This window comes from Anser brachyrhynchus, assembly GCF_964034855.1.
Source record: "Anser brachyrhynchus genome assembly, chromosome: Z".
In the NCBI taxonomy this organism is placed as follows: Eukaryota; Metazoa; Chordata; class Aves; order Anseriformes; family Anatidae; genus Anser; species Anser brachyrhynchus.
The window spans coordinates 50066560-50085575 of NC_137697.1; the positions used below are offsets into that span (position 1 = coordinate 50066560).

A 19016-nucleotide genomic window follows, 5' to 3' on the forward strand; every position below is an offset into this window, starting at 1 on the left:
CACACGGAGCTGGTAACGAGGTCACTAGCTGCTCAAAATCGAGAGAGAATAAGCCTCTACCCCTTGGTGATGGCTTAACCCCTCGCTCTATTCTAAAGGAGTTAATTGCGTTGCGTGTGCATCTGCCCAGACCGACTCCAGTGGGAACACCACCCACGGCACGAACCATCGAGAGAACTGCCCCCGGCTGCAACTGCGCCTGCGCGGCGCCCGGCCACAGCCGTGGGGCTGTGTGGGGGGAGGCTTCCAGTGCGCCTGCGCCTGGCAACCCCGCTCAGTGCGCAGGCAGAGGGGAGTGGGTGCGGGCCGTTTCGAGTCCCGGGAGCGGCGTGCTCGAGCTCCAGGAGCCGCCGGTTCGAATCCCGGCGGCGGACACAGGCCGTGAAGTGCGGCCTTTGCTGAGGAATCCTGTTATTGTCATAAGTAATACTGGGACCTAATGAGGTGGAAATACAGCTGCAGCTATTCCATCTGTGTGTTGTTAGGTGGCAATACTTGGAACCAAATCATGTCTAACTTGCAGTGTGACGTTGCTCACAGAGGCTGTTTTTTTGATATATGTTATCAAGGTTAAGTCTGTCTACACCAGTTAATGTGAAAATGCCCAGCAATGTTTCTGAGGGCTCTCAAAATTTGCTTCTTACATTACAGTTCAAATATACCACCTACTGAGGAATCTTTATGTGCTTTCATAAATACGATAACTATGTTTGTATTTCAGAAAGAATCCCATTTACCCCGGATGGTTTAGGGCAGCACCCCAGGCTGTGCAATTTATGGCCCTGAGGCTGGTGACATCTGTCTCTCTCTCTCCACAGACAGCCTCTGGTGTCTTGCCCATCAGTAGTCCCTTCAGATAGGGCACTACGGCTGCCTGGTACTGAGCCACCTTGCTTTCCCCAAGCCTGCCTAGGGAAAGGCAGAGGACCACCTTCTGTCATTTTCAAAGAAGTATATGTGGTTAGCATGCTTAGCAGTGGGCAGTTTGACCTCTGATGGGTCCTCACAACTTCCAGTTCGAAATGTTATGTGTGGTTTTAAATAATACTAAGGAGCCACGGAGGAAGATCACGAAGAATGCTAAATGCACCACCACTTAAGAGTGTCCAAAACCAGCCTAGATGTTATTGTAAATCCTATGTAGCATGATCCCCTAAAAACTGTCATAGTATCAGCAGATGAAGTCTTTGCACATGCGTAAGTGACCTGTACATAAATGAGTCTTCAGACAATAACTACATTAGTTTACTTTATCAAGCTTTTTTTTTTAAAAAAAAAAAAAAAAAAAGACCCGAAAGCTGTTTGCTGGGGGTGATTCTCCCCCTCTGCTCTGCTCTCATGAGACCCCACCTGGAGCACTGTGTTTGTTAGCGTAGCAACCACATAACCACCAAGTGATTATATGAAGGTGCTTTATTCAGCGCTGGAAGCCGGGGCAGGTGCCCAAATCTGGCTTCAAGTCCCGTTACTTCCCAGCCATTATTTATACATTCAACATTACGTAAGGCATACATATTCATTACAGGTTGCAACATCAGCCTCGCATTCCATTCTAATTAGCTCTCCTCCCATTTGCACATGCGTGGTGCTCTCTGGTGGTCGTCCAGGTGGTCGTCCAGATGAAGTAAGGAGTCTTCCTCTCTGCTAAACTTTTCACCTTTCTCACTCGACACATGCTCCCTCCGCTCCTTGGTTCTACTTCAACTCATTTCAGCACTTCCAGGCCCTTATCCAAGGTCAGGTTGTATCTGTTCCCTCCCAGGGTTCCCCTTCAAAGATTCATTTGACTGTTCAGTATACTCCCTAAGTTTCCCAGTATACATAGATTATTTGATAATATACTCCCTAAACTTCCCAGTATACATAAATTAATTGATAATGTAAGTACATTTGGCAATGCTTAATTATACTGTATGACCCATCACATAAGAGACATTAATAAAACATCCATTCGATTCTCCCCAACACTAACATTTCCCCCCTTTGAAAATACTTCACTCATACCAAGAGCAAGTATTTTCATTACTATTAGGTTGAATCAGGTTAGTAGAGGTTAGTGAGTATAACTTGATATAGAGATTAGTAAGTATAATCTTAACGCATCTTCGTTAGTCTACTATCTTATTGATTCCTCTATGCCTGCTTGTTAACGCTAGTACTATAGGATGGGGGTGGAGTAAGTGGGATAGGGTGTTCTGGGTGATTCCCAGTAAGGACTCTTATTATTCGGCGATTCCATGCACTACTCCTAACTATTTCTCCTTTCACACACGAGAACATTACTCCCATTGCAGCGAATACAATTAGCAGCAGCACAATGCTTTGTAGGAGGGACTTGAGCCATCCTTCCAGATGAAGGCCTAGTCCCTCAAAAGTTGCTCCCAACCAATTTTGCTCAGCTTCTTGCTTTTCTTCCTCTAGCTCACGTTCCACATGAGCTAGTTGGGATATGTCATTTTCCACATCTGTAGTTACATTTGGAATATGTACACAGCAATGATCAAGTCTGCCTTTCAGATATCCACACACCCCATGCTCTTTTAACAAAAGCATGTCCAGAGCCATTCTGTTTTGCAGGGTCATTTTGGTTGTGGCCTGTAATTGTAAGTTTAAATCTTTGAACCCCTTCTTGGTTACCTTTGCCAACCTGTTTACTTGGCCCATTAAGCTATATATTATTTCCCTATTCTGGTATGTTGCTATTGGGGCAAATAGTGATTCTATCACCCATCCTATCCTGATTGCAGTTGAGGGGTCTTGCCAGTCATCATCTTGGTCTACCTCCCTTCTTATTCTAGTTCGCAAGTTTGTCGAACTCCCTTTAAAAGGAGATTTCTTCCAGAGCGGACACAAGGTGGGCAAGCCTAGTGTTATTTCTTTCGCTGGACCATCTAGTTCCAGGTGTGTTGTCCAAGTTCCATCATTAGCAGCCCATACGAAGTGTCCCATACTCCGTATTGTTGAATATTTGCAATTTACCTTGATTCTCTTGTTGCTCTTCTGACTGGTTATATTTCCGTTGACTCGCAGTCCCCTACATGCACATCCGGTCGCTAAAGCTATTTTTACTGGGAGTAAAGGTATGGTTTTCAGGTCCGTATCGCAATTCAGGATCTGGGTGCAGTTCCACCATGGGACTGCCTTCACTTGTTCTCGACTACTAGTTTCCCTCTGATCTGCCATATATTCTTGGTCCCTTTGGCTATCATTTGTCTTACCAGTCCACTGTATGCACCAGGGAGTATTTCCTCCATATTGATATCTCTGCAGTATGCTCATGGTCCATGCGCTATCCCAGCCTTCTAATTCTCCTGATTCACTTACTTCCTCGCATTCCCATTTAACTTTCTCCCGTGATTTTGTACGTTGCTCATCATACTCACACCATCCTAGTCGTCTGCTCATGGTGTTTAAATTCGTGAATTGATAGTTTCTTTTCTTTTCGCATTGTGAGTAGTAGGCAATTATCTTTTCCCTATAATATCCCTCGATCTTTTCCGTTTCCACAGTCTTTTCTGCTTTACATTGAATTGTTTTATTCCGCTCAATTTGGGGCAATGAAGATGTTATTATGCCCCGTGGTATAGGGTCCCCTGCTGACTTGGGTATAGGTAAACAAGCAGTTACTTGATTCACATTCTGCATTTTTGCAAAATCCCTAATCAAACCTATCATCAGATTTTCTTCTCGATTCTTTACTACCCATTGCATTCCTGGTGTTGTAGGCTGAATTGATCTTTTCCTTCTGGTTTTGGAGACTGTAATCTTACTAAATCCTCCAGCAGTTCCGTTATTATACGAACATTGATATTCTTCTAAGTTCTCCCTGGTAACTCCTCTAATTGTTAGGGTCATCTGGCCTCCCAATCCTGTATCTGTCTTGTGTTTCTCATCCTCCTCAACTGGATCGTTGTTCCTTGTCCAGCTGGTATTGGCTCTACTGTTACCCTGTAACCTACAACAATGACCAGGCCTAATTCCATAGCCCTCTTTTCCTCTCAAATTCTCGCCAGTTCTTACCAAGCACCTATACTTTCCTTGGTCTTCGAGAGTCAGGTTCCGGGGGTGCAGCTCTACACTTCCTTCTTTCCCTTGACATTTTTCATTTACCCACCTTTTCTTTTTCCAGCGTTCCCATAATCCCTCATGCCCGCCCTTGTTGTTGTAAATTGTATTGGGGTCTTGCGGGGGGTCTCGAATCTTTTCCTGTACAATCCGGGCTTTCGACAGATCTATCGGGGAATCACTTTTGACCCTGCAGATCAGAGTGGCATTATTTCCGACATATACGGTCTTATACTCTTTCTTCTGAGGTATTTTCAGAGAAGCAGCATTTGTCTCACTATAATACGATAGTACCCACCAACCCCAAAACACTCCCAAAATTTGATAAACAATCATATCAAATACTCTGGATCTTTAATTTCGTAGGGCCCAGTGGCTGTGCCTCCCAAAGTCTCGGTACTCGTTTCACCCGAGTATAATGTATCCAAGCATCTACCCCTTCTACCTTAACAGCGGTGAAGGTTACCAGTAGAACTTGGTAAGGTCCATCCCACCATTCCTTCAAGGGTTCCTCATTCCAATTTTTGATGTAGACTCTGTCTCCTGGCTGTATATCATGCACTGGATTCTCCAAGGCCAGGGGTCGGTGCCACACCAGAACGCCGCGTAGCTGAGCTAAAGTCTTACCAAGGGATAAAACATAATTATATACATCCTGTTTACCGATAACATGCATATTCGGGTTCGGTTCAGGAGACTCATAAGGTTTTCCATACATGATTTCATAGGGACTTACTGACATCCCACTTCTTGGCTTTATTCTAATTCTTAGCAAGGCTATTGGTAAGGCCTGTGGCCACTGTATCTTAGCTTCCTGACAGATTTTGCTTAATTGTCCTTTTAAAGTTTGGTTCATCCTCTCTACCTGACCACTAGATTGAGGCCTCCATGGGGTATGTAAGTTCCAGGTAATTCCCAGTAACCTACTAACCTCCTTAACCACATTGGCAATGAAATGTGGTCCCCTGTCTGAAGAAATACCCAATGGTACACCAAATCTAGGGATTATTTCCCGTAGTAACCATTTTACCGTTTCCTTTGCTTGGTTGGTGCGACAGTGAAGGGCCTCCGGCCATCCTGAAAAAGTATCAACCCCTACCAATAGGTATTTATAACCTCTTGCTTTAGGCAGTTCCACGAAGTCTGTTTGCCAGTAATCTCCAGGCTCTATACCAGCCCTAGTTCTTCCCATCTCAGCATGTTTCCTCGCTACTGGATTATTCTTTAAGCAAAGCTCACATTTTGACATTACTGACTTTGCCATTGTTAACATGTGTACCGAGATGACACCTCGTTTCAAATAGGTCACCGTTGCTCCTGCACCCCAGTGACATTCATTATGTTTTATTTGTAAGATTTCTCGCATTACTATAGGAGGCACTATGAGTTGTCCTGTCGTAGTCACATACCATCTGTCAGGATTCTTCTGGGCCTTCATCAAATTTGCAAGTCTCTCATCTTCTGCCGAATACTTTGGGTCTTTAGGTAATTTAAAACAAGAGAGGCCTACCTTTGATGGAATTAGAGCCATTACTTTCCATACTTCACGCGCAACCTTCCGGGCCGTCAAATCTGCCAGTCTGTTACCTTCTGCAATCTCTGACACCCCTCCTTGATGGGCTTTACAATGCATTATGGTCACCTGTTGGGGTTTCTGTACAGCTGTTATTAATTTCAATATTTCTTCCTGGTATTTTATATTAGTCCCTTGTGAGGATAGCATTCCCCTTTCTTTCCATAATGCCCCATGTACATGAACTACCCCGAATGCATATTTTGAATCTGTCCAAATATTCACGTTCTTACCCTCGCTTAGTTCCAGGGCTCGTGTCAGGGCAATTATTTCTGCTCGTTGGGCTGAAGTTCCCGGAGGTAGGGAATTTGCCTCAATCACTACCTTTGATTTAGTTACCGCGTATCCTGCATAACGAGTCCCATTTTCCACAAAGCTGCTTCCATCCGTGAAAAGTTCCCAATCCGGTCTCTCCAGAGGCTGATCCTTTAAGTCTGTTCTGCTGGCATAGGTATGTTCGATGATCTCCACGCAATCATGACTGAGGTCTCCTTCCTCCGTAGTTGTTCCTAGAAACACTGCTGGGTTCAATAAGTTAGTAGTTCTTAAGATTACATCATCTTGCTCAGTTAGTATAGCTTGATATTTCATCATTCGGCTGGGCGATAGCCAATGGCCCCCCTTTTGCTCCAATACCGTAGTCACCATATGTGGCACGAACACCTCAATTTGTTTCCCTAATGTGAGCTTCCTGGCTTCCTGTATTAAAAGGACTGTGGCTGCCACGGCCCTTAAACACGAGGGCCATCCAGCGCTTACCGCATCCAATTGTTTAGAAAAATACCCCACAGGTCTTTTCCAGCTCCCAAGTCGCTGGGTCAGTACTCCTAATGCCAATTGTTGTCTCTCATGCACAAACAGCTGGAAGTCCTTTGATAAGTCCGGCAAGCCCAAGGCAGGCACCTTTATCAGGGCTTCCTTTAATTTCTTAAAGGCCTCTTGTTGTGGCTTTCCCCAGGTAAATGTACAGGCCTTTTGGGTTTCATAGAGGGGCTTTGCTATGAGTCCATAGTCCATTACCCACAGTCTGCACCACCCGGCCATACCTAGGAAAGCCCGTAGTTCATGCAAATTTCGCGGCTCGGGGATTTCACAAATAGCTTGTATTCGGTTAACTCCCAATTTTCTTTGTCCTTGAGAAATTTCACATCCCAAATAAATTACTGTTGTGCACGCGATTTGTGCCTTTTGTTTAGAAACCTTGTACCCATTTAGTCCTAATTGATTCAAAATATCAATAGTTACCTGAATACATTCTGACTCTCCTTCGGTAGCTATTAATATATCGTCCACATATTGTAACAGCAGATATCGATCCTTTGGTACCTGAATCTGTCCTTGGTTAATCCAATCTTCTATTTCTTTAGCTAGTTGACCGCCGAAGAGGGTCGGGCTATTCTTGAATCCTTGAGGCAATCTTGTCCAGGTCAGTTGCATCTTTCGTCCGTTCCGTGGATTTTCCATTCAAAAGCAAAGAGTTTTCTACTATCCTTGTCAATGGGTATGCAGAAGAAGGCATCTTTTAAATCAATTACCGTAAACCACTTATATTTCTCTTTTACAGATGTTAACAATGTATAAGGATTAGCCACCACTGGGTGAATATCTTTTGTTATTTCGTTTATTGCCCTAAGGTCCTGCACTAGCCTGTATTCCCCATTAGGTTTCTTTACTGGGAAAATTGGGGTATTATATTCAGATTTGCATTCCTCCAGAATGTGGTAGCTAAGAAATTTATTTATAATCTTTACTATTCCTAGCCTAGCTTCTAGCTTCAATGGGTACTGTTTAATCCGTACCGGTCGGGCCCCTTCCTTAAGTTCAATTTTTACTGGCTGGGCTACTTTTGATTTTCCGGGCACGTCCGTTTCCCAAATCGTAGGCATTACTGCATTTTCTACCTCTTTTGGTATATGAGGAACAGCCTTCTCTTTAATCATTAATATTTGTCCCACTTTTGATTCCGGGACTCTCATGATCAATTCTCCATCTTCAAACGTTATGGTAGCGTTTAGTTTAGTTAACAAATCCCGTCCCAAAAGAGGAATAGGGCATTCTGGTACATATAAAAATTCATGCGTAATTTCTTTACCTCCAAACCGTAAATCAAGGGGTTGTAAGAACGGCCGTATTTCCTCCTTCCCGGTGGCACCTACAATAGTAGTTTTCCTTTCCCCTATCTTACCACTTAATCTATTGAGTACTGAATATGTGGCCCCTGTATCAATTAAAAATTTTACTTCCTTATTTCCTATTTGAATTTTTACTAAGGGCTCTTTAGTTTCTGCTACCGGATCTCCTAGTCAGCTACTATATTCCCCCAGAACCATCGCCTTAGCTGCTTCTTGGTTTCGGAACGAATTTCCCCCACCAACAATCATCTGTCCACGGAGAGGGCACTCGTTTTGCCAATGACCCTCCCCCTTACAATGGGCACATTGGTTAAGACCCAGCCGGTTTCCCCCTGAGCTCGGGTAGCCTCTCCCTGTTCCTCTACCTCGACCATTAATATTTCCTCTTCCCCTGCCCCTTAATCCTGCATGTTCTCTCCCTTGAATTACTGCTAATAAGTTCTGTTGTTGCCTTTTTGTCGTTTCCTTTTCTCTGTTATTATACACTTTCCAGGCTATTTCCAACAGCCTATCCAAATTTCTCAAATCTGCACCTTCCAACTTTTGCAATTTCTTCCTAATATCCTCTTGGGCTTGTCCCAGGAAAATGAGTGCTAATTGAGCTTTAGCTTGCTCAGTCTCTACGTCTAAATCTGTATATTTCTTAGCAGTTTCTTTCAATCTCTCTAAAAAGGCAGAAGGTGATTCCGCTTTTTCTTGCCTGACATTATACAATTTTGACCAATTTATGGTCCGGGGCATGGCATTCTGTACCCCGACTTGTACCCAATCTTGATATCTCTTCAGCCTCCTTATTCCATCCCCTGTGTTATAATCCCATTGGGGATCCTCAGTGGGGAAGTTTTGATCTAGATTTCCAAGCACTAATCCATTTCATATATCTTCTCGGGCTCTCTCTCTGGCTGCCCGCAATACCATGTCTTTTTCTGTTGAGTCCATCAAAGTATCCAGGATCACCTGGAGATCATCCCAATCGGGATTTTGGGTTTTAATTATCATTTTCATTACCCTGGCTACTTTATCTGGGTTTTCCCTGTAGGTGCCGGCTGCTTGTTTCCATATCATTAAGTCCCCAGCTGAAAAAGGCACCATAACATATACCGGTCCTTCTGTCCCCACTCCTTGCCTGAGGGGAGCGATTATTTTCGCTCTCTGTTCATTTATAGTTTCTCCTGCCCTTCGCTGTTGCCGAGTCCTATGTGACACAGGGAAGACTAAAGTCGGGGATTCTCCATCACTACTGCTATCTTCATTCTCCCTTTTCCCTCCCTGTCCTGGCTCTTCCGGTGGAGCCGACGGCGCAACTTCCAAATCAATATTTCCATTATTCATTTCCCCATAATACTTATTATTCTCTATTGCCTGATGCTGTATACAGCATCCCTCCTTAGTACATGCACAACAACGTTCCTCAGTTGAAACTTCAAGCACCATTATTCCACAAGCATGCTGCCATTCAGGCTTTCGGCGCAAATAAAAGAATAATTCCACATACGGCAGTTCATCATATTTTCCTTCCCGCTTGCAAAATAGCATTAATTGTAAAATTGTATTATATTGCAATGTTCCATTCTCAGGCCAAGTTTCTTGGTCCTCTAGTTTATACTGTGGCCACCAAATATTACAATAATCAATCAGCTTTCCTTTCCGCATTTCTTGACCAAAACCTCCCTCTTTCCAATGTGCTAGCAAACACCCTATTGGGGATGTTCGCGGGATAGGTACATCTTTTCCCAGAATTCCTTTAATCTTTTTCATTTTGAGCTTATGATACAAACCCAAAAGCTGCCGGAGCAGCAGCACACTCCCCCAGAAGCTGCCGGAGCAGCAGCACGCTCTCCCAGAAGCTGCCAGAGCAGCAGCGTGCTTACCACATACCAATAATACCAGGTGCTGACCCTTCAGCACAAACCAATACAATTACCAATACCAAACCACCAATGCCGAACCTGCAGAGCTTTCGCTCTGTCTAACGGACGGCGCCTAGGCTTACCCCAGGAGCTCCCTGCCCAATCGAGCGTGGCTTTCGCCGCGTCTGACCGGCAGGCTTTCCCAACCAAATCGGTACCGAATACCCAAAGTTGAAAGCACCTTTGCTTATCGCTCCAGTGGTACGTCGTGAGCAGCGGAGGTCGGTCGCGGTCGACTGCTCCCCGAGAATCCCTCAGTGCCGGCTGGAGCGAAACCGAGACACGATCCGCCTCAGCAGTGCCCACGCCGTCCCATCTGGGTCGCCAAAATGTTAGCGTAGCAACCACATAACCACCAAGTGATTATATGAAGGTGCTTTATTCAGCGCTGGAAGCTGGGGCAGGTGCCCAAATCTGGCTTCAAGTCCCGTTACTTCCCAGCCATTATTTATACATTCAACATTACGTAAGGCATACATATTCATTACAGGTTGCAACATCAGCCTCGCATTCCATTCTAATTAGTTCTCCTCCCATTTGCACATGCGTGGTGCTCTCTGGTGGTCGTCCAGGTGGTCGTCCAGATGAAGTAAGGAGTCTTCCTCTCTGCTAAACTTTTCACCTTTCTCACTCGACGCATGCTCTCTCCGCTCCTTGGTTCTGGTTCAACTCATTTCAGCATTTTCAGGTTCTTATCAAAGGTCAGGTTGTACCTGTTCCCTCCCAAGGCTCCCCTTCAAAGATTCATTTGACTGTTCAGTATACTCCCTAAATTTCCCAGTATACATAGATTAATTGATAATGTAAGTACATTTGGCAATGCTTGATTATACTTTATGACCCACCACCTAAGAGATATTAATAAAACATCCATTCGATTCTCCCTAACACTAACAGCAAGAGGACGTGTCCAAGGCAGGGTGGAATTGAAAGTCACCTGTCTGAGCCACAGAAAGAAGTCAGCGGTTCCCAGTTTGAGACTCTTGCTTGACTAGTGACCCAGCAGCTGCAACGCTTATGATTACCGCTGATGGATTGCCATGAATCAGCCAGTGATATAAGCTACGAGAATGACTGAAGCGATTTGAAGTGATGGTTCTCCCTCTCCGGTATTCAAGTTTGCGAAAGCAAGGAGAAGAGAGGAGAAGAGAGGAGAGGAGGAGAAGAGAGGACAAGAGGGGAGGGAAGGGGAGGGGAGGGGAAGGGAAGGGGAGGGGAGGGGAAGGGGAGGGGAGGGGAAGGGAAGGGAAGGGAAGGGAAGGAAAGGGAAGGGAAGGGAAGGGAAGGGAAGGGAAGGGAAGGGAAGGGAAGGGAAGGGAAGGGAAGGGAAGGGAAGGGAAGGGAAGGGAAGGGAATGGAAGGGAAGGGAAGGGAAGGGAAGGGAAGGGAAGGGAAGGGAAGGGAAGGGAAGGGAAGGGAAGGGAAGGGAAGGGAAGGGAAGGGAAGGGAAGGGAAGGGAAGGGAAGGGAAGGGAAGGGAAGGGAAGGGAAGGGAAGGGAAGGGAAGGGAAGGGAAGGGAAGGGAAGGGAAGGGAAGGGAAGGGAAGGGAAGGGAAGGGAAGGGAAGGGAAGGGAAGGGAAGGGAAGGGAAGGGAAGGGAAGGGAAGGGAAGGGAAGGGAAGGGAAGGGAGGGGAGGGGAAGGGAGGGGAAGGGAAGGGAGGGGAAGGGAAGGGAAGGGAAGGGAAGGGAAGGGAAGGGAAGGGAAGGGAAGGGAAGGGAAGGGAAGGGAAGGGAAGGGAAGGGAAGGGAAGGGAAGGGAAGGGAAGGGAAGGGAAGGGAAGGGAAGGGAAGGGAAGGGAAGGGAAGGGAAGGGAAGGGAAGGGAAGGGAAGGGAAGGGAAGGGAAGGGAAGGGAAGGGAAGGGAAGGGAAGGGAAGGGAAGGGAAGGGAAGGGAAGGGAGGGAGGGGAAGGGAAGGGAGGGGAAGGGAAGGGAGGGGAAGGGAAGGGAAGGGAGGGGAAGGGAGGGGAAGGGAGGGGAAGGGAGGGGAAGGGAGGGGAAGGGAGGGGAAGGGAGGGGAAGGGAGGGGAAGGGAGGGGAAGGGAGGGGAAGGGAGGGGAAGGGAAGGGAAGGGAAGGGAAGGGAAGGGAAGGGAGGGGAAGGGAAGGGAAGGGAAGGGAAGGGAAGGGAAGGGAAGGGAAGGGAAGGGAAGGGAAGGGAAGGGAAGGGAAGGGAAGGGAAGGGAAGGGAAGGGAAGGGAAGGGAAGGGAAGGGAAGGGAAGGGAAGGGAAGGGAAGGGAAGGGAAGGGAAGGGAAGGGAAGGGAAGGGAAGGGAAGGGAAGGGAAGGGAAGGGAAGGGAAGGGAAGGGAAGGGAAGGGAAGAGAAGGGAAGGGAAGGGAAGGGAAGGGAGGGGAGGGAAGGGAGGGGAGGGGAAGGGAAGGGGAAGGGAAGGGAAGGGAAGGGGAAGGGAAGGGGAAGGGAGGGGACGGGAGGGCAGGGAAGGAGAGGACAGGGCAGGGGAGGGCTGGGCAGGGCAGGGGAGGGGAGGGCCGTGTAGGGGAGTATAGGGGAGTGTAGGGGAGTGTAGGGGAGGGGAGTGTAGGGGGGGTAGTTTGAGGGAATATAGGGGAGTGTAGGGGAGGGGAGTGTGGGGGAGAGGAGTGTAGGGGAGGGGAGCGTAGGGGAGTTTTGGGGAGTGTAAGGGAGGGGAGTGTAGGGCAGGGGAGTGTAAGGGAGGGGAGGGGAGGGGAGGGGTGGGGAGGGGAGGGAAGGGAGGTGGAGGGAATGGGAGGGGGAGGGAATGGGAGGGGCGGGGAGTGCTACCCTAAATAAAATGGCCAAATAAATGACATTTTGGATCTGGAGCCAACTATTTATGTTGCCATTCATTCCACAACCTGATTTATCACTGCAATGTGCCTGTTGCACGGTGCCATTAAAGGTTTGGCATGCACAGAGGGGGCTGAGTATTTTCAGAAATAACTTTTCTTAATAACGGAATCAAGACTTCTGCTGTAATGCAAAAGATCAGGTAATTGATTAACATAGGGATGGCAGCTCAGCAGGGGAAACATCTTCAAAACTTCCAAACATTTCCTTTATACAGAACTACAGCTCCTTCTTCTCTGCTCACCGGTTATGAGAGTTTCTCTCACCTGCTTAGTAAGCAGAAGCAGTAAAATGGGATTTAGAGGATCCAGCTAGAGCAGAAGTGCCACTTAGAGGAAGCAATCAATTTATAGGTAGTGCAGTGTTTGAAGAGAGTTTAAGCGGCTTTCCAAGGAACATATACTAGTGCAAAGCAACCGATTTATCTGACTCTCCAATGAAAGAAAAGGAAGTGCAAAGCAGCAAATGCTTGGGAGAGGGAAAAAGAGGTGCATCTCAGCTGTCTGGGGGGAAGAAGGCAGTCAGCTCTTAACAGATTATTTGCCATCTAATTTGTTTCTCAAAGGCGTAACATTTAGTTAAGACAGTGGCAGTTCACTACCTGTGGTGCTGATAGAGGTTAAATAAAAGACACAAGGGCAGCAAAATCCCTCACTTGCTTCTCACACAAGGACAAAACTGTTATGGGAGAGAAATGCAGGTTATTTTCTCAAATCTCACAGCACTTTTTGACACCATTGGCTACGGGTTACCTCTTAAGTATTTGAAGATTTCAGTAGGGCTGACTGATTTAGATGCGGATAGGTTTAAATCACACTTGTCAATGTGCTATTAATGTTGAACCACAGCCATTTTTTCCCTAGACCTTTTAATATGCTAGGCAGTCCCAGGAAGCGTAAAACTTTGACCCGTGCTCTCCAGCATTTGCGTACTGCACTTTCTGTAGGTTCCTTATTCTCTAATCAGAATTCTGACAATCTCCTCAACAGCATACAGATAGAAAATCCACAGACCCAGATAAAACAGGCTCCCATCCGCTTGTATGATTGTCAGACATGCATTCTTTTATATTAACTGCTCTTGTCTTACTCCCTTCAGATGAAACATAAATAACTTCAGCTGACTTCTAAACTCTGGTGTTGCTGTGTGATGGAATATGATTTTTCCTTACAAGCCACCAATTATTTCCATGTCTTTTCTGGACCTTGGGATCTCTTTTGGGAGCTACATTACTCAGACAAATACAAGAAGGCTGAGATCACCACTGCCTCAACATAATGCAACGTTTAAGGCCTTTATGACAGCCAGTTTGCAGATGAATGCAGCCCCGTCTTCTCAGCATTTTGAGACAGATGACTACCCAACACTGAACTGTCTCAAGGTTTCAAACTGAGACAGCTTTGTAGAAATAATAGAAAAATTTCATTACAATTGGCCTAGCATGGAATTTATTCTTAGAAAGTTTGCTAGAATATACTTGTAGACTTCAAAACTAGTACAGCATCATTTGAGCACTCCTTCGTCTACACGATATTCTCCAGAAATACCAAACTTTTAGTCCTGGTAGTTAGAGCTAATCAGTCGTATTAGCTAATCAAATTCCCTGATCAGTCACATGAAGTCTGTTGATGACATCTGTTCTGAGCTCTACAGCATTGGTCAGCTACTGACTTGCGGAAATCAGCCTCTATCTAGAACCTCAGGATGGTTATAAAGCAGGTCTGTTTATTCGGCGCTGCGCACCCACGCCGGGCACAAGGGGGATAGCTCCACCTAACTTGCGCACCAACAGTTGCAGGGAGTCCTATCTGGAGCTTTCTCTGGACTCGCCACGGATACATAGACTTCAGAGCTTAAGGTGTTACTTTGATTTCCATTTTCCCTTGTTCCAAAGAAACTTTTGCATCCAATTTTTCCAGCACGTCCCTTCCTAAGAAGAGCCTAAGCAAATTGGGTAAGTAGAAAAACGGATGGATTCCCATCATTTTTTCCCCAATTCCAATCTTGAGCACTGCAAAAAAAAAAAAAAAAAAAAAAGCCTTTTCCTTTTGGCCAGTTGCTCTGGTAGAACTAAGCATTAGTATACATTCTCTGTAGAACTAAGCATTTATCCCGGGATATTCAGTTTTTCGACATTGTATAAGCCTTCCTGCTCTCACTTCCCTCCGTTTTTCATTTCTTTTCTTCCTAAGACACCCGTGAAAAACTTAAGAAACCTCCTGGTCAATAACTTTCTTCAGACAGCGTCAATGATATCACAGCAACCCAGACTTATTTAACTTTTTCTTTAAAATAGCTAACACAGATTCTGTATCATTCTCACGCAGACCAGTCCCCAGCTTGATCATCTGAATTGAATTTGTTTTATAGTAAACAGATTTTCTTATCATTTTTATTACAGCAGATGAAAAAAGCTCTCGCTCTTTTGCTGGCTTTCCATCACATCTGATTGACTGAGGCACCCTGATTCCCTGTCTTTATTTGCTTTCTGCAGAATTCTCCCACCTCTTTTGGTTCAAGTTCGACTGGCAAAAAGCTTTTCACTGGTTACTACACTTAGCTGCTATACATTTTTGTTTCTTAAGATAACTGTTGTCATATTTTTCAATAGAACGTTGCCACGATCTATTTTGTAAGGTCTAGAAAAAAAGACCCCCCTCCCCACACCACACACAAAAAAAAAAAAAAGATGCTTAGTCCTTTAACATAAAATACTTCTTCATTTGGCTGGATGGAGGAAGTTAAACACGCTTTATATTCTATCCATGTAGACTGCACTCAGGAGAAGTTTATGGAAAATTCTGCTGACAAATGCAGAATCCAGCTTGACTGCTCTAGGAAGTGGAACAGACCCACAGTGGACACGAGAACGTACTGTCAGAACAATTAGGAAATAAAATCTATCGTGATCTAAGTTACTGACAACCGTTAAATTAATTCACTTTGTTCTTATTCAGCTTGGAGGAAACGGGCACAGAAAATACTCATTTACCCTAAGTACATCTCTGTCACCTTCTTCTCATCTCCAACATGATTCTCATTTTCAGATTGACCTCAGTGTAAACTGTGAGTCTATGTCAAGTGTCATGCACCAAGTGTCAGAGGCAACTGTGCTCTGACCAACACTACCTGTGCTGGACAAGCTATGGAGAGCAGAAATATTTCTGTAGTGGTCCTAGGAGAACCCCAGTTCCTTTGGATGCAGCTCTTCTTAGAACACTATGGAAAATCTATTCCTCAAAGGCTGCATCTCTATTAGATGCTGGGATGGAGCAAGAATGTAGTTTTGCAATAAAACTCCAGTAATCACATTTACTCCATCCAGTTGCAGTTTCACAGAGGATTAGTGCTACATGAATGAACGTTCTCTCTAAAGAAACAGAAATTAAAGATCTGTTTCAGGTGCAAGATCAATGTATTGCAACCCTGAAAGGGGATATAAAAACCCAAACTAATCACCTGTTCTTCCGATAGAGTTGAATCAAAGTTTGCAGGCATTTTTGTCCAATGGCTCCAAATGAATCTAGTCCAAAGCTCCTAGATGCTGGAACCACATGATGAATATGTAAGGCCTTTAGCCTTAGCTGCTTTGATCTACTGATCTTCTCCAACTGGACTACATTGCTTGTTGCTATACCTCCAAGCGAACACAACACAGTTTGGATAAATTCACAGTCTAGAAAGAGCTCCAGCAGGAACATGGGTCTCCCTTGCTACCATCATCACAGAAGGTGTGGCAGCCACAGGGCCACTTCATTCATTCACTCACAGAGCACCAATAACAAATACTCCTTGCTGTAATATTCCTTTGTTGCAAAACTACATTATTGCTCCATCTCCACACCTAATATAGATGCGGCCTTCGATGAATAGACTTTCTTCAGTGTTCCAGTAAAGGTCATTGCTTATTAAGTTTAACTGCCTTTGAAAAAATAATACTAGGAGGTCTGTACAATTGGCAGCACAGGGGTTGACCCATATATCATCGAGGGTCTGTCTGGAACGGTACGAGCTGGTAATAGTTTTGTTTCAGATGTGTTTCAGCTATGCCCATTGCCTACCACAGAAGCAGGAGAAAATGCCTCTTTACTGTTCTACATGTCCAACACTCAATTTTAATTCTTCTTGAAGTTAGGGGTTCCAACAATCCAAACCAGATGCCCAGCCTCCCAATCTAATGCATGAGCAGAGGGGCTCTCTGAAACACCAGTATAGACTAGGTGAGAAATACCTTGAAAGCAGCCCTGTGGAGAAGGACTTGGGGGTACTGGTCGATGAGAAGCTCAACAGGAGCCAGCAATATGCACTTGCAACCCAGAAATCCAACTGTATCCTGGGCTGCATCAAAAGCAGAGTGGCCAGCAGGGCGAGAGAGGTGATTGTCCCCCTCTGCTCTGCCCTCCAGAGTCCGGGGCATGGAGTAGCAGGGCTCCCAGCACAAGAGAGACCTGGACCTGCAGTTGGTCCAGAGCAGAGCCACAAAAATGATCATCAGAGGTATGGAGTACCTCTCCTGTGAAGACAGGCTGAGGATAGACTCAGGTAAGGAAGAGATTTTTACTATGAGGGTGAGGAGACACTGGAAGAGGTCGCCCAAAGAAGCTGTGGATGCCCCATTCCTGGAAGTGTCCAAGGCTAGGACAGATGGGGCATTGAGCAACCTCGTCTGGTGGGAGGTGTTCCTGCCCATGGCAGGGGGGTTGGAACTTGATGATCTTTAAGATTCCTTCCATCCTAAACCGGTCTATGATTCTATATGGTAGGGAATATCCCTTTGGCCAGTTTGGCTCAGATGTCCTGGCTGTGTTGCCTCCCAGCTTTTTTGCAACCACAGCCTCCACACTGGTAGGGCAATGTGAAAAAAAAAATAAAAAAAAAAATGGAAAAGGCCTTAAAACTGTGCAAGCCCTTCTCAGCAATAACTACAACAATGGAGTGAAGCCAGGTTTGCTCTGATAGCATTCTTCATGATCCAGCACAAGTGACTGCTCTCGCAAGATCAGGTTCATTTCTTCTGAACCAGTCGGTATTTTGGAGGCTCCCGTTTCCTCAAAAATCTCCAAATTCTAACAAAATACATCATTCATGCTTCTGTCAAGCACACACGGATTTCTTCTGTTTTATTATGGACAGCGAGCTTAGGGAGACTGAATCTATACCTCAGTAATGGTCATTACAGCCACAAGGGAAGATGGAGCTCAGGGACACTCTCAGCTGAGGAAACAGTTTTACGTGCAAGAGTCAGTTGTGTTGTTTCACAGTTAGCTTATTGTCTTGGTGAAGACCTCACTTCTTCAGCTTCTCCCACGTTAGACAAATTACTGAGTGGGAAAGCAATTAGTACTTAATGCTATAATACACCAACTGTTCCAAATCCAACAACTGAGATCTTCTCAGACACTGAGAAATAACATAAAGAAAAACAATGTAGTATGAACGGTAGTTTGCATTGCTATGGTTATTATTACCATTACCATTATTATTGTTACCGTATGTAAAAAAAAAAAAAAAAGGTATACGTATACTGTTAATATTTTATTTTATTTTAACTGGCAAAAATGTACTTCTGGTGTAACGCAGCGAGATTTTCTGTTATTCTATTCCAAGAATTTCAGCTGAGACTTTATTTTGCTCTACAGGAACCTTAAAGGAGGCTCCGGGGAGGTGGGAATCGTTCTCTTCTCCCAAGCCCCACGTGACAAGACAAGAGCAAAAACCCTTAAGTTGCGCCAGGGGAGGTTTAGGTTGGTTATTAGGAAAAATTTCTTCACCAAAAGGGTTGCTCTGGTGGGTTTATGTGGCAAGGTTTTAGTAGCAGGGGGCCATAGGGGTGGCTTCTGTAAGAAGAATCTAGAAGCTGCCCCATGTCACATAAGGGCCCTGCTGCTGACCAGAGCCGAGCCAATAACCTATGTTGTTTGCACCTCTGTGAGAGCATTATTTAAGGAAGTGGGAAAAAAAATAACAAAAAAGGCTGCTTCACAGGGAGAGAGAGAGGAGTGAGAAACAGCCTTGCAGGCACTTACATCAGCGAAGAAGGAGGGGGACAGGTGCTCCGGGTGCCAGAGCAGAAGTCCCCTGCAGCATGTGAAGAGGCCCCTGGTGGAGCAGGCTGTCCCCCTGCAGCCCATGGGTCCCACACGGAGCAGATCTCCACGCTGCAGCCCCCCCGTGGAGGAGCCCCCGCTGGAGCAGGTAGCTGTGGCCTGGAGGAGGCGCCTGCGGCCCATGGAGAGCCCCCGCAGGAGCAGGCCCCGGGCCGGAGCTGCAGCCCGTGGACAGGAGCCCATGCAGGAGCAGGGGGTCTGTGGGGAGCTGCCGCCCACCCTGGGGGGACCCGTGCTGGAGCAGTTTGCTCCTGGGGGATGGATGGATCCCGTGGTACGGAGCCATGTGGGAGCAGTTCTTGAAGAGCTGCTGCCTGCGGGCAGCCCCCGCAGGCTCAGTTCGGGAAGGACGGCACCCCGTGGGAGGGACCCCACGTGGAGCAGGGGCAGGGGGCTATCGC

General features: G+C 46.0%; 1 protein-coding gene across 1 annotated transcript; it reads right to left on the minus strand.

The window, feature by feature from the left end:
• Positions 1–175: 175 nt before the first annotated feature.
• On the minus strand, positions 176–18809 carry LOC308186025 (uncharacterized protein). Its single transcript, XM_080574855.1, has 3 exons — positions 18535–18809; positions 2121–4687; positions 176–2050 (listed from the first exon to the last, which is right to left on the minus strand). The coding sequence occupies exon 2, from the start codon at positions 4399–4401 to the stop codon at positions 2134–2136; it is 2268 nt and encodes a 755-aa protein (XP_080430981.1). The 5' UTR covers positions 4402–4687; positions 18535–18809; the 3' UTR covers positions 176–2050; positions 2121–2133.
• Positions 18810–19016: the final 207 nt, after the last annotated feature.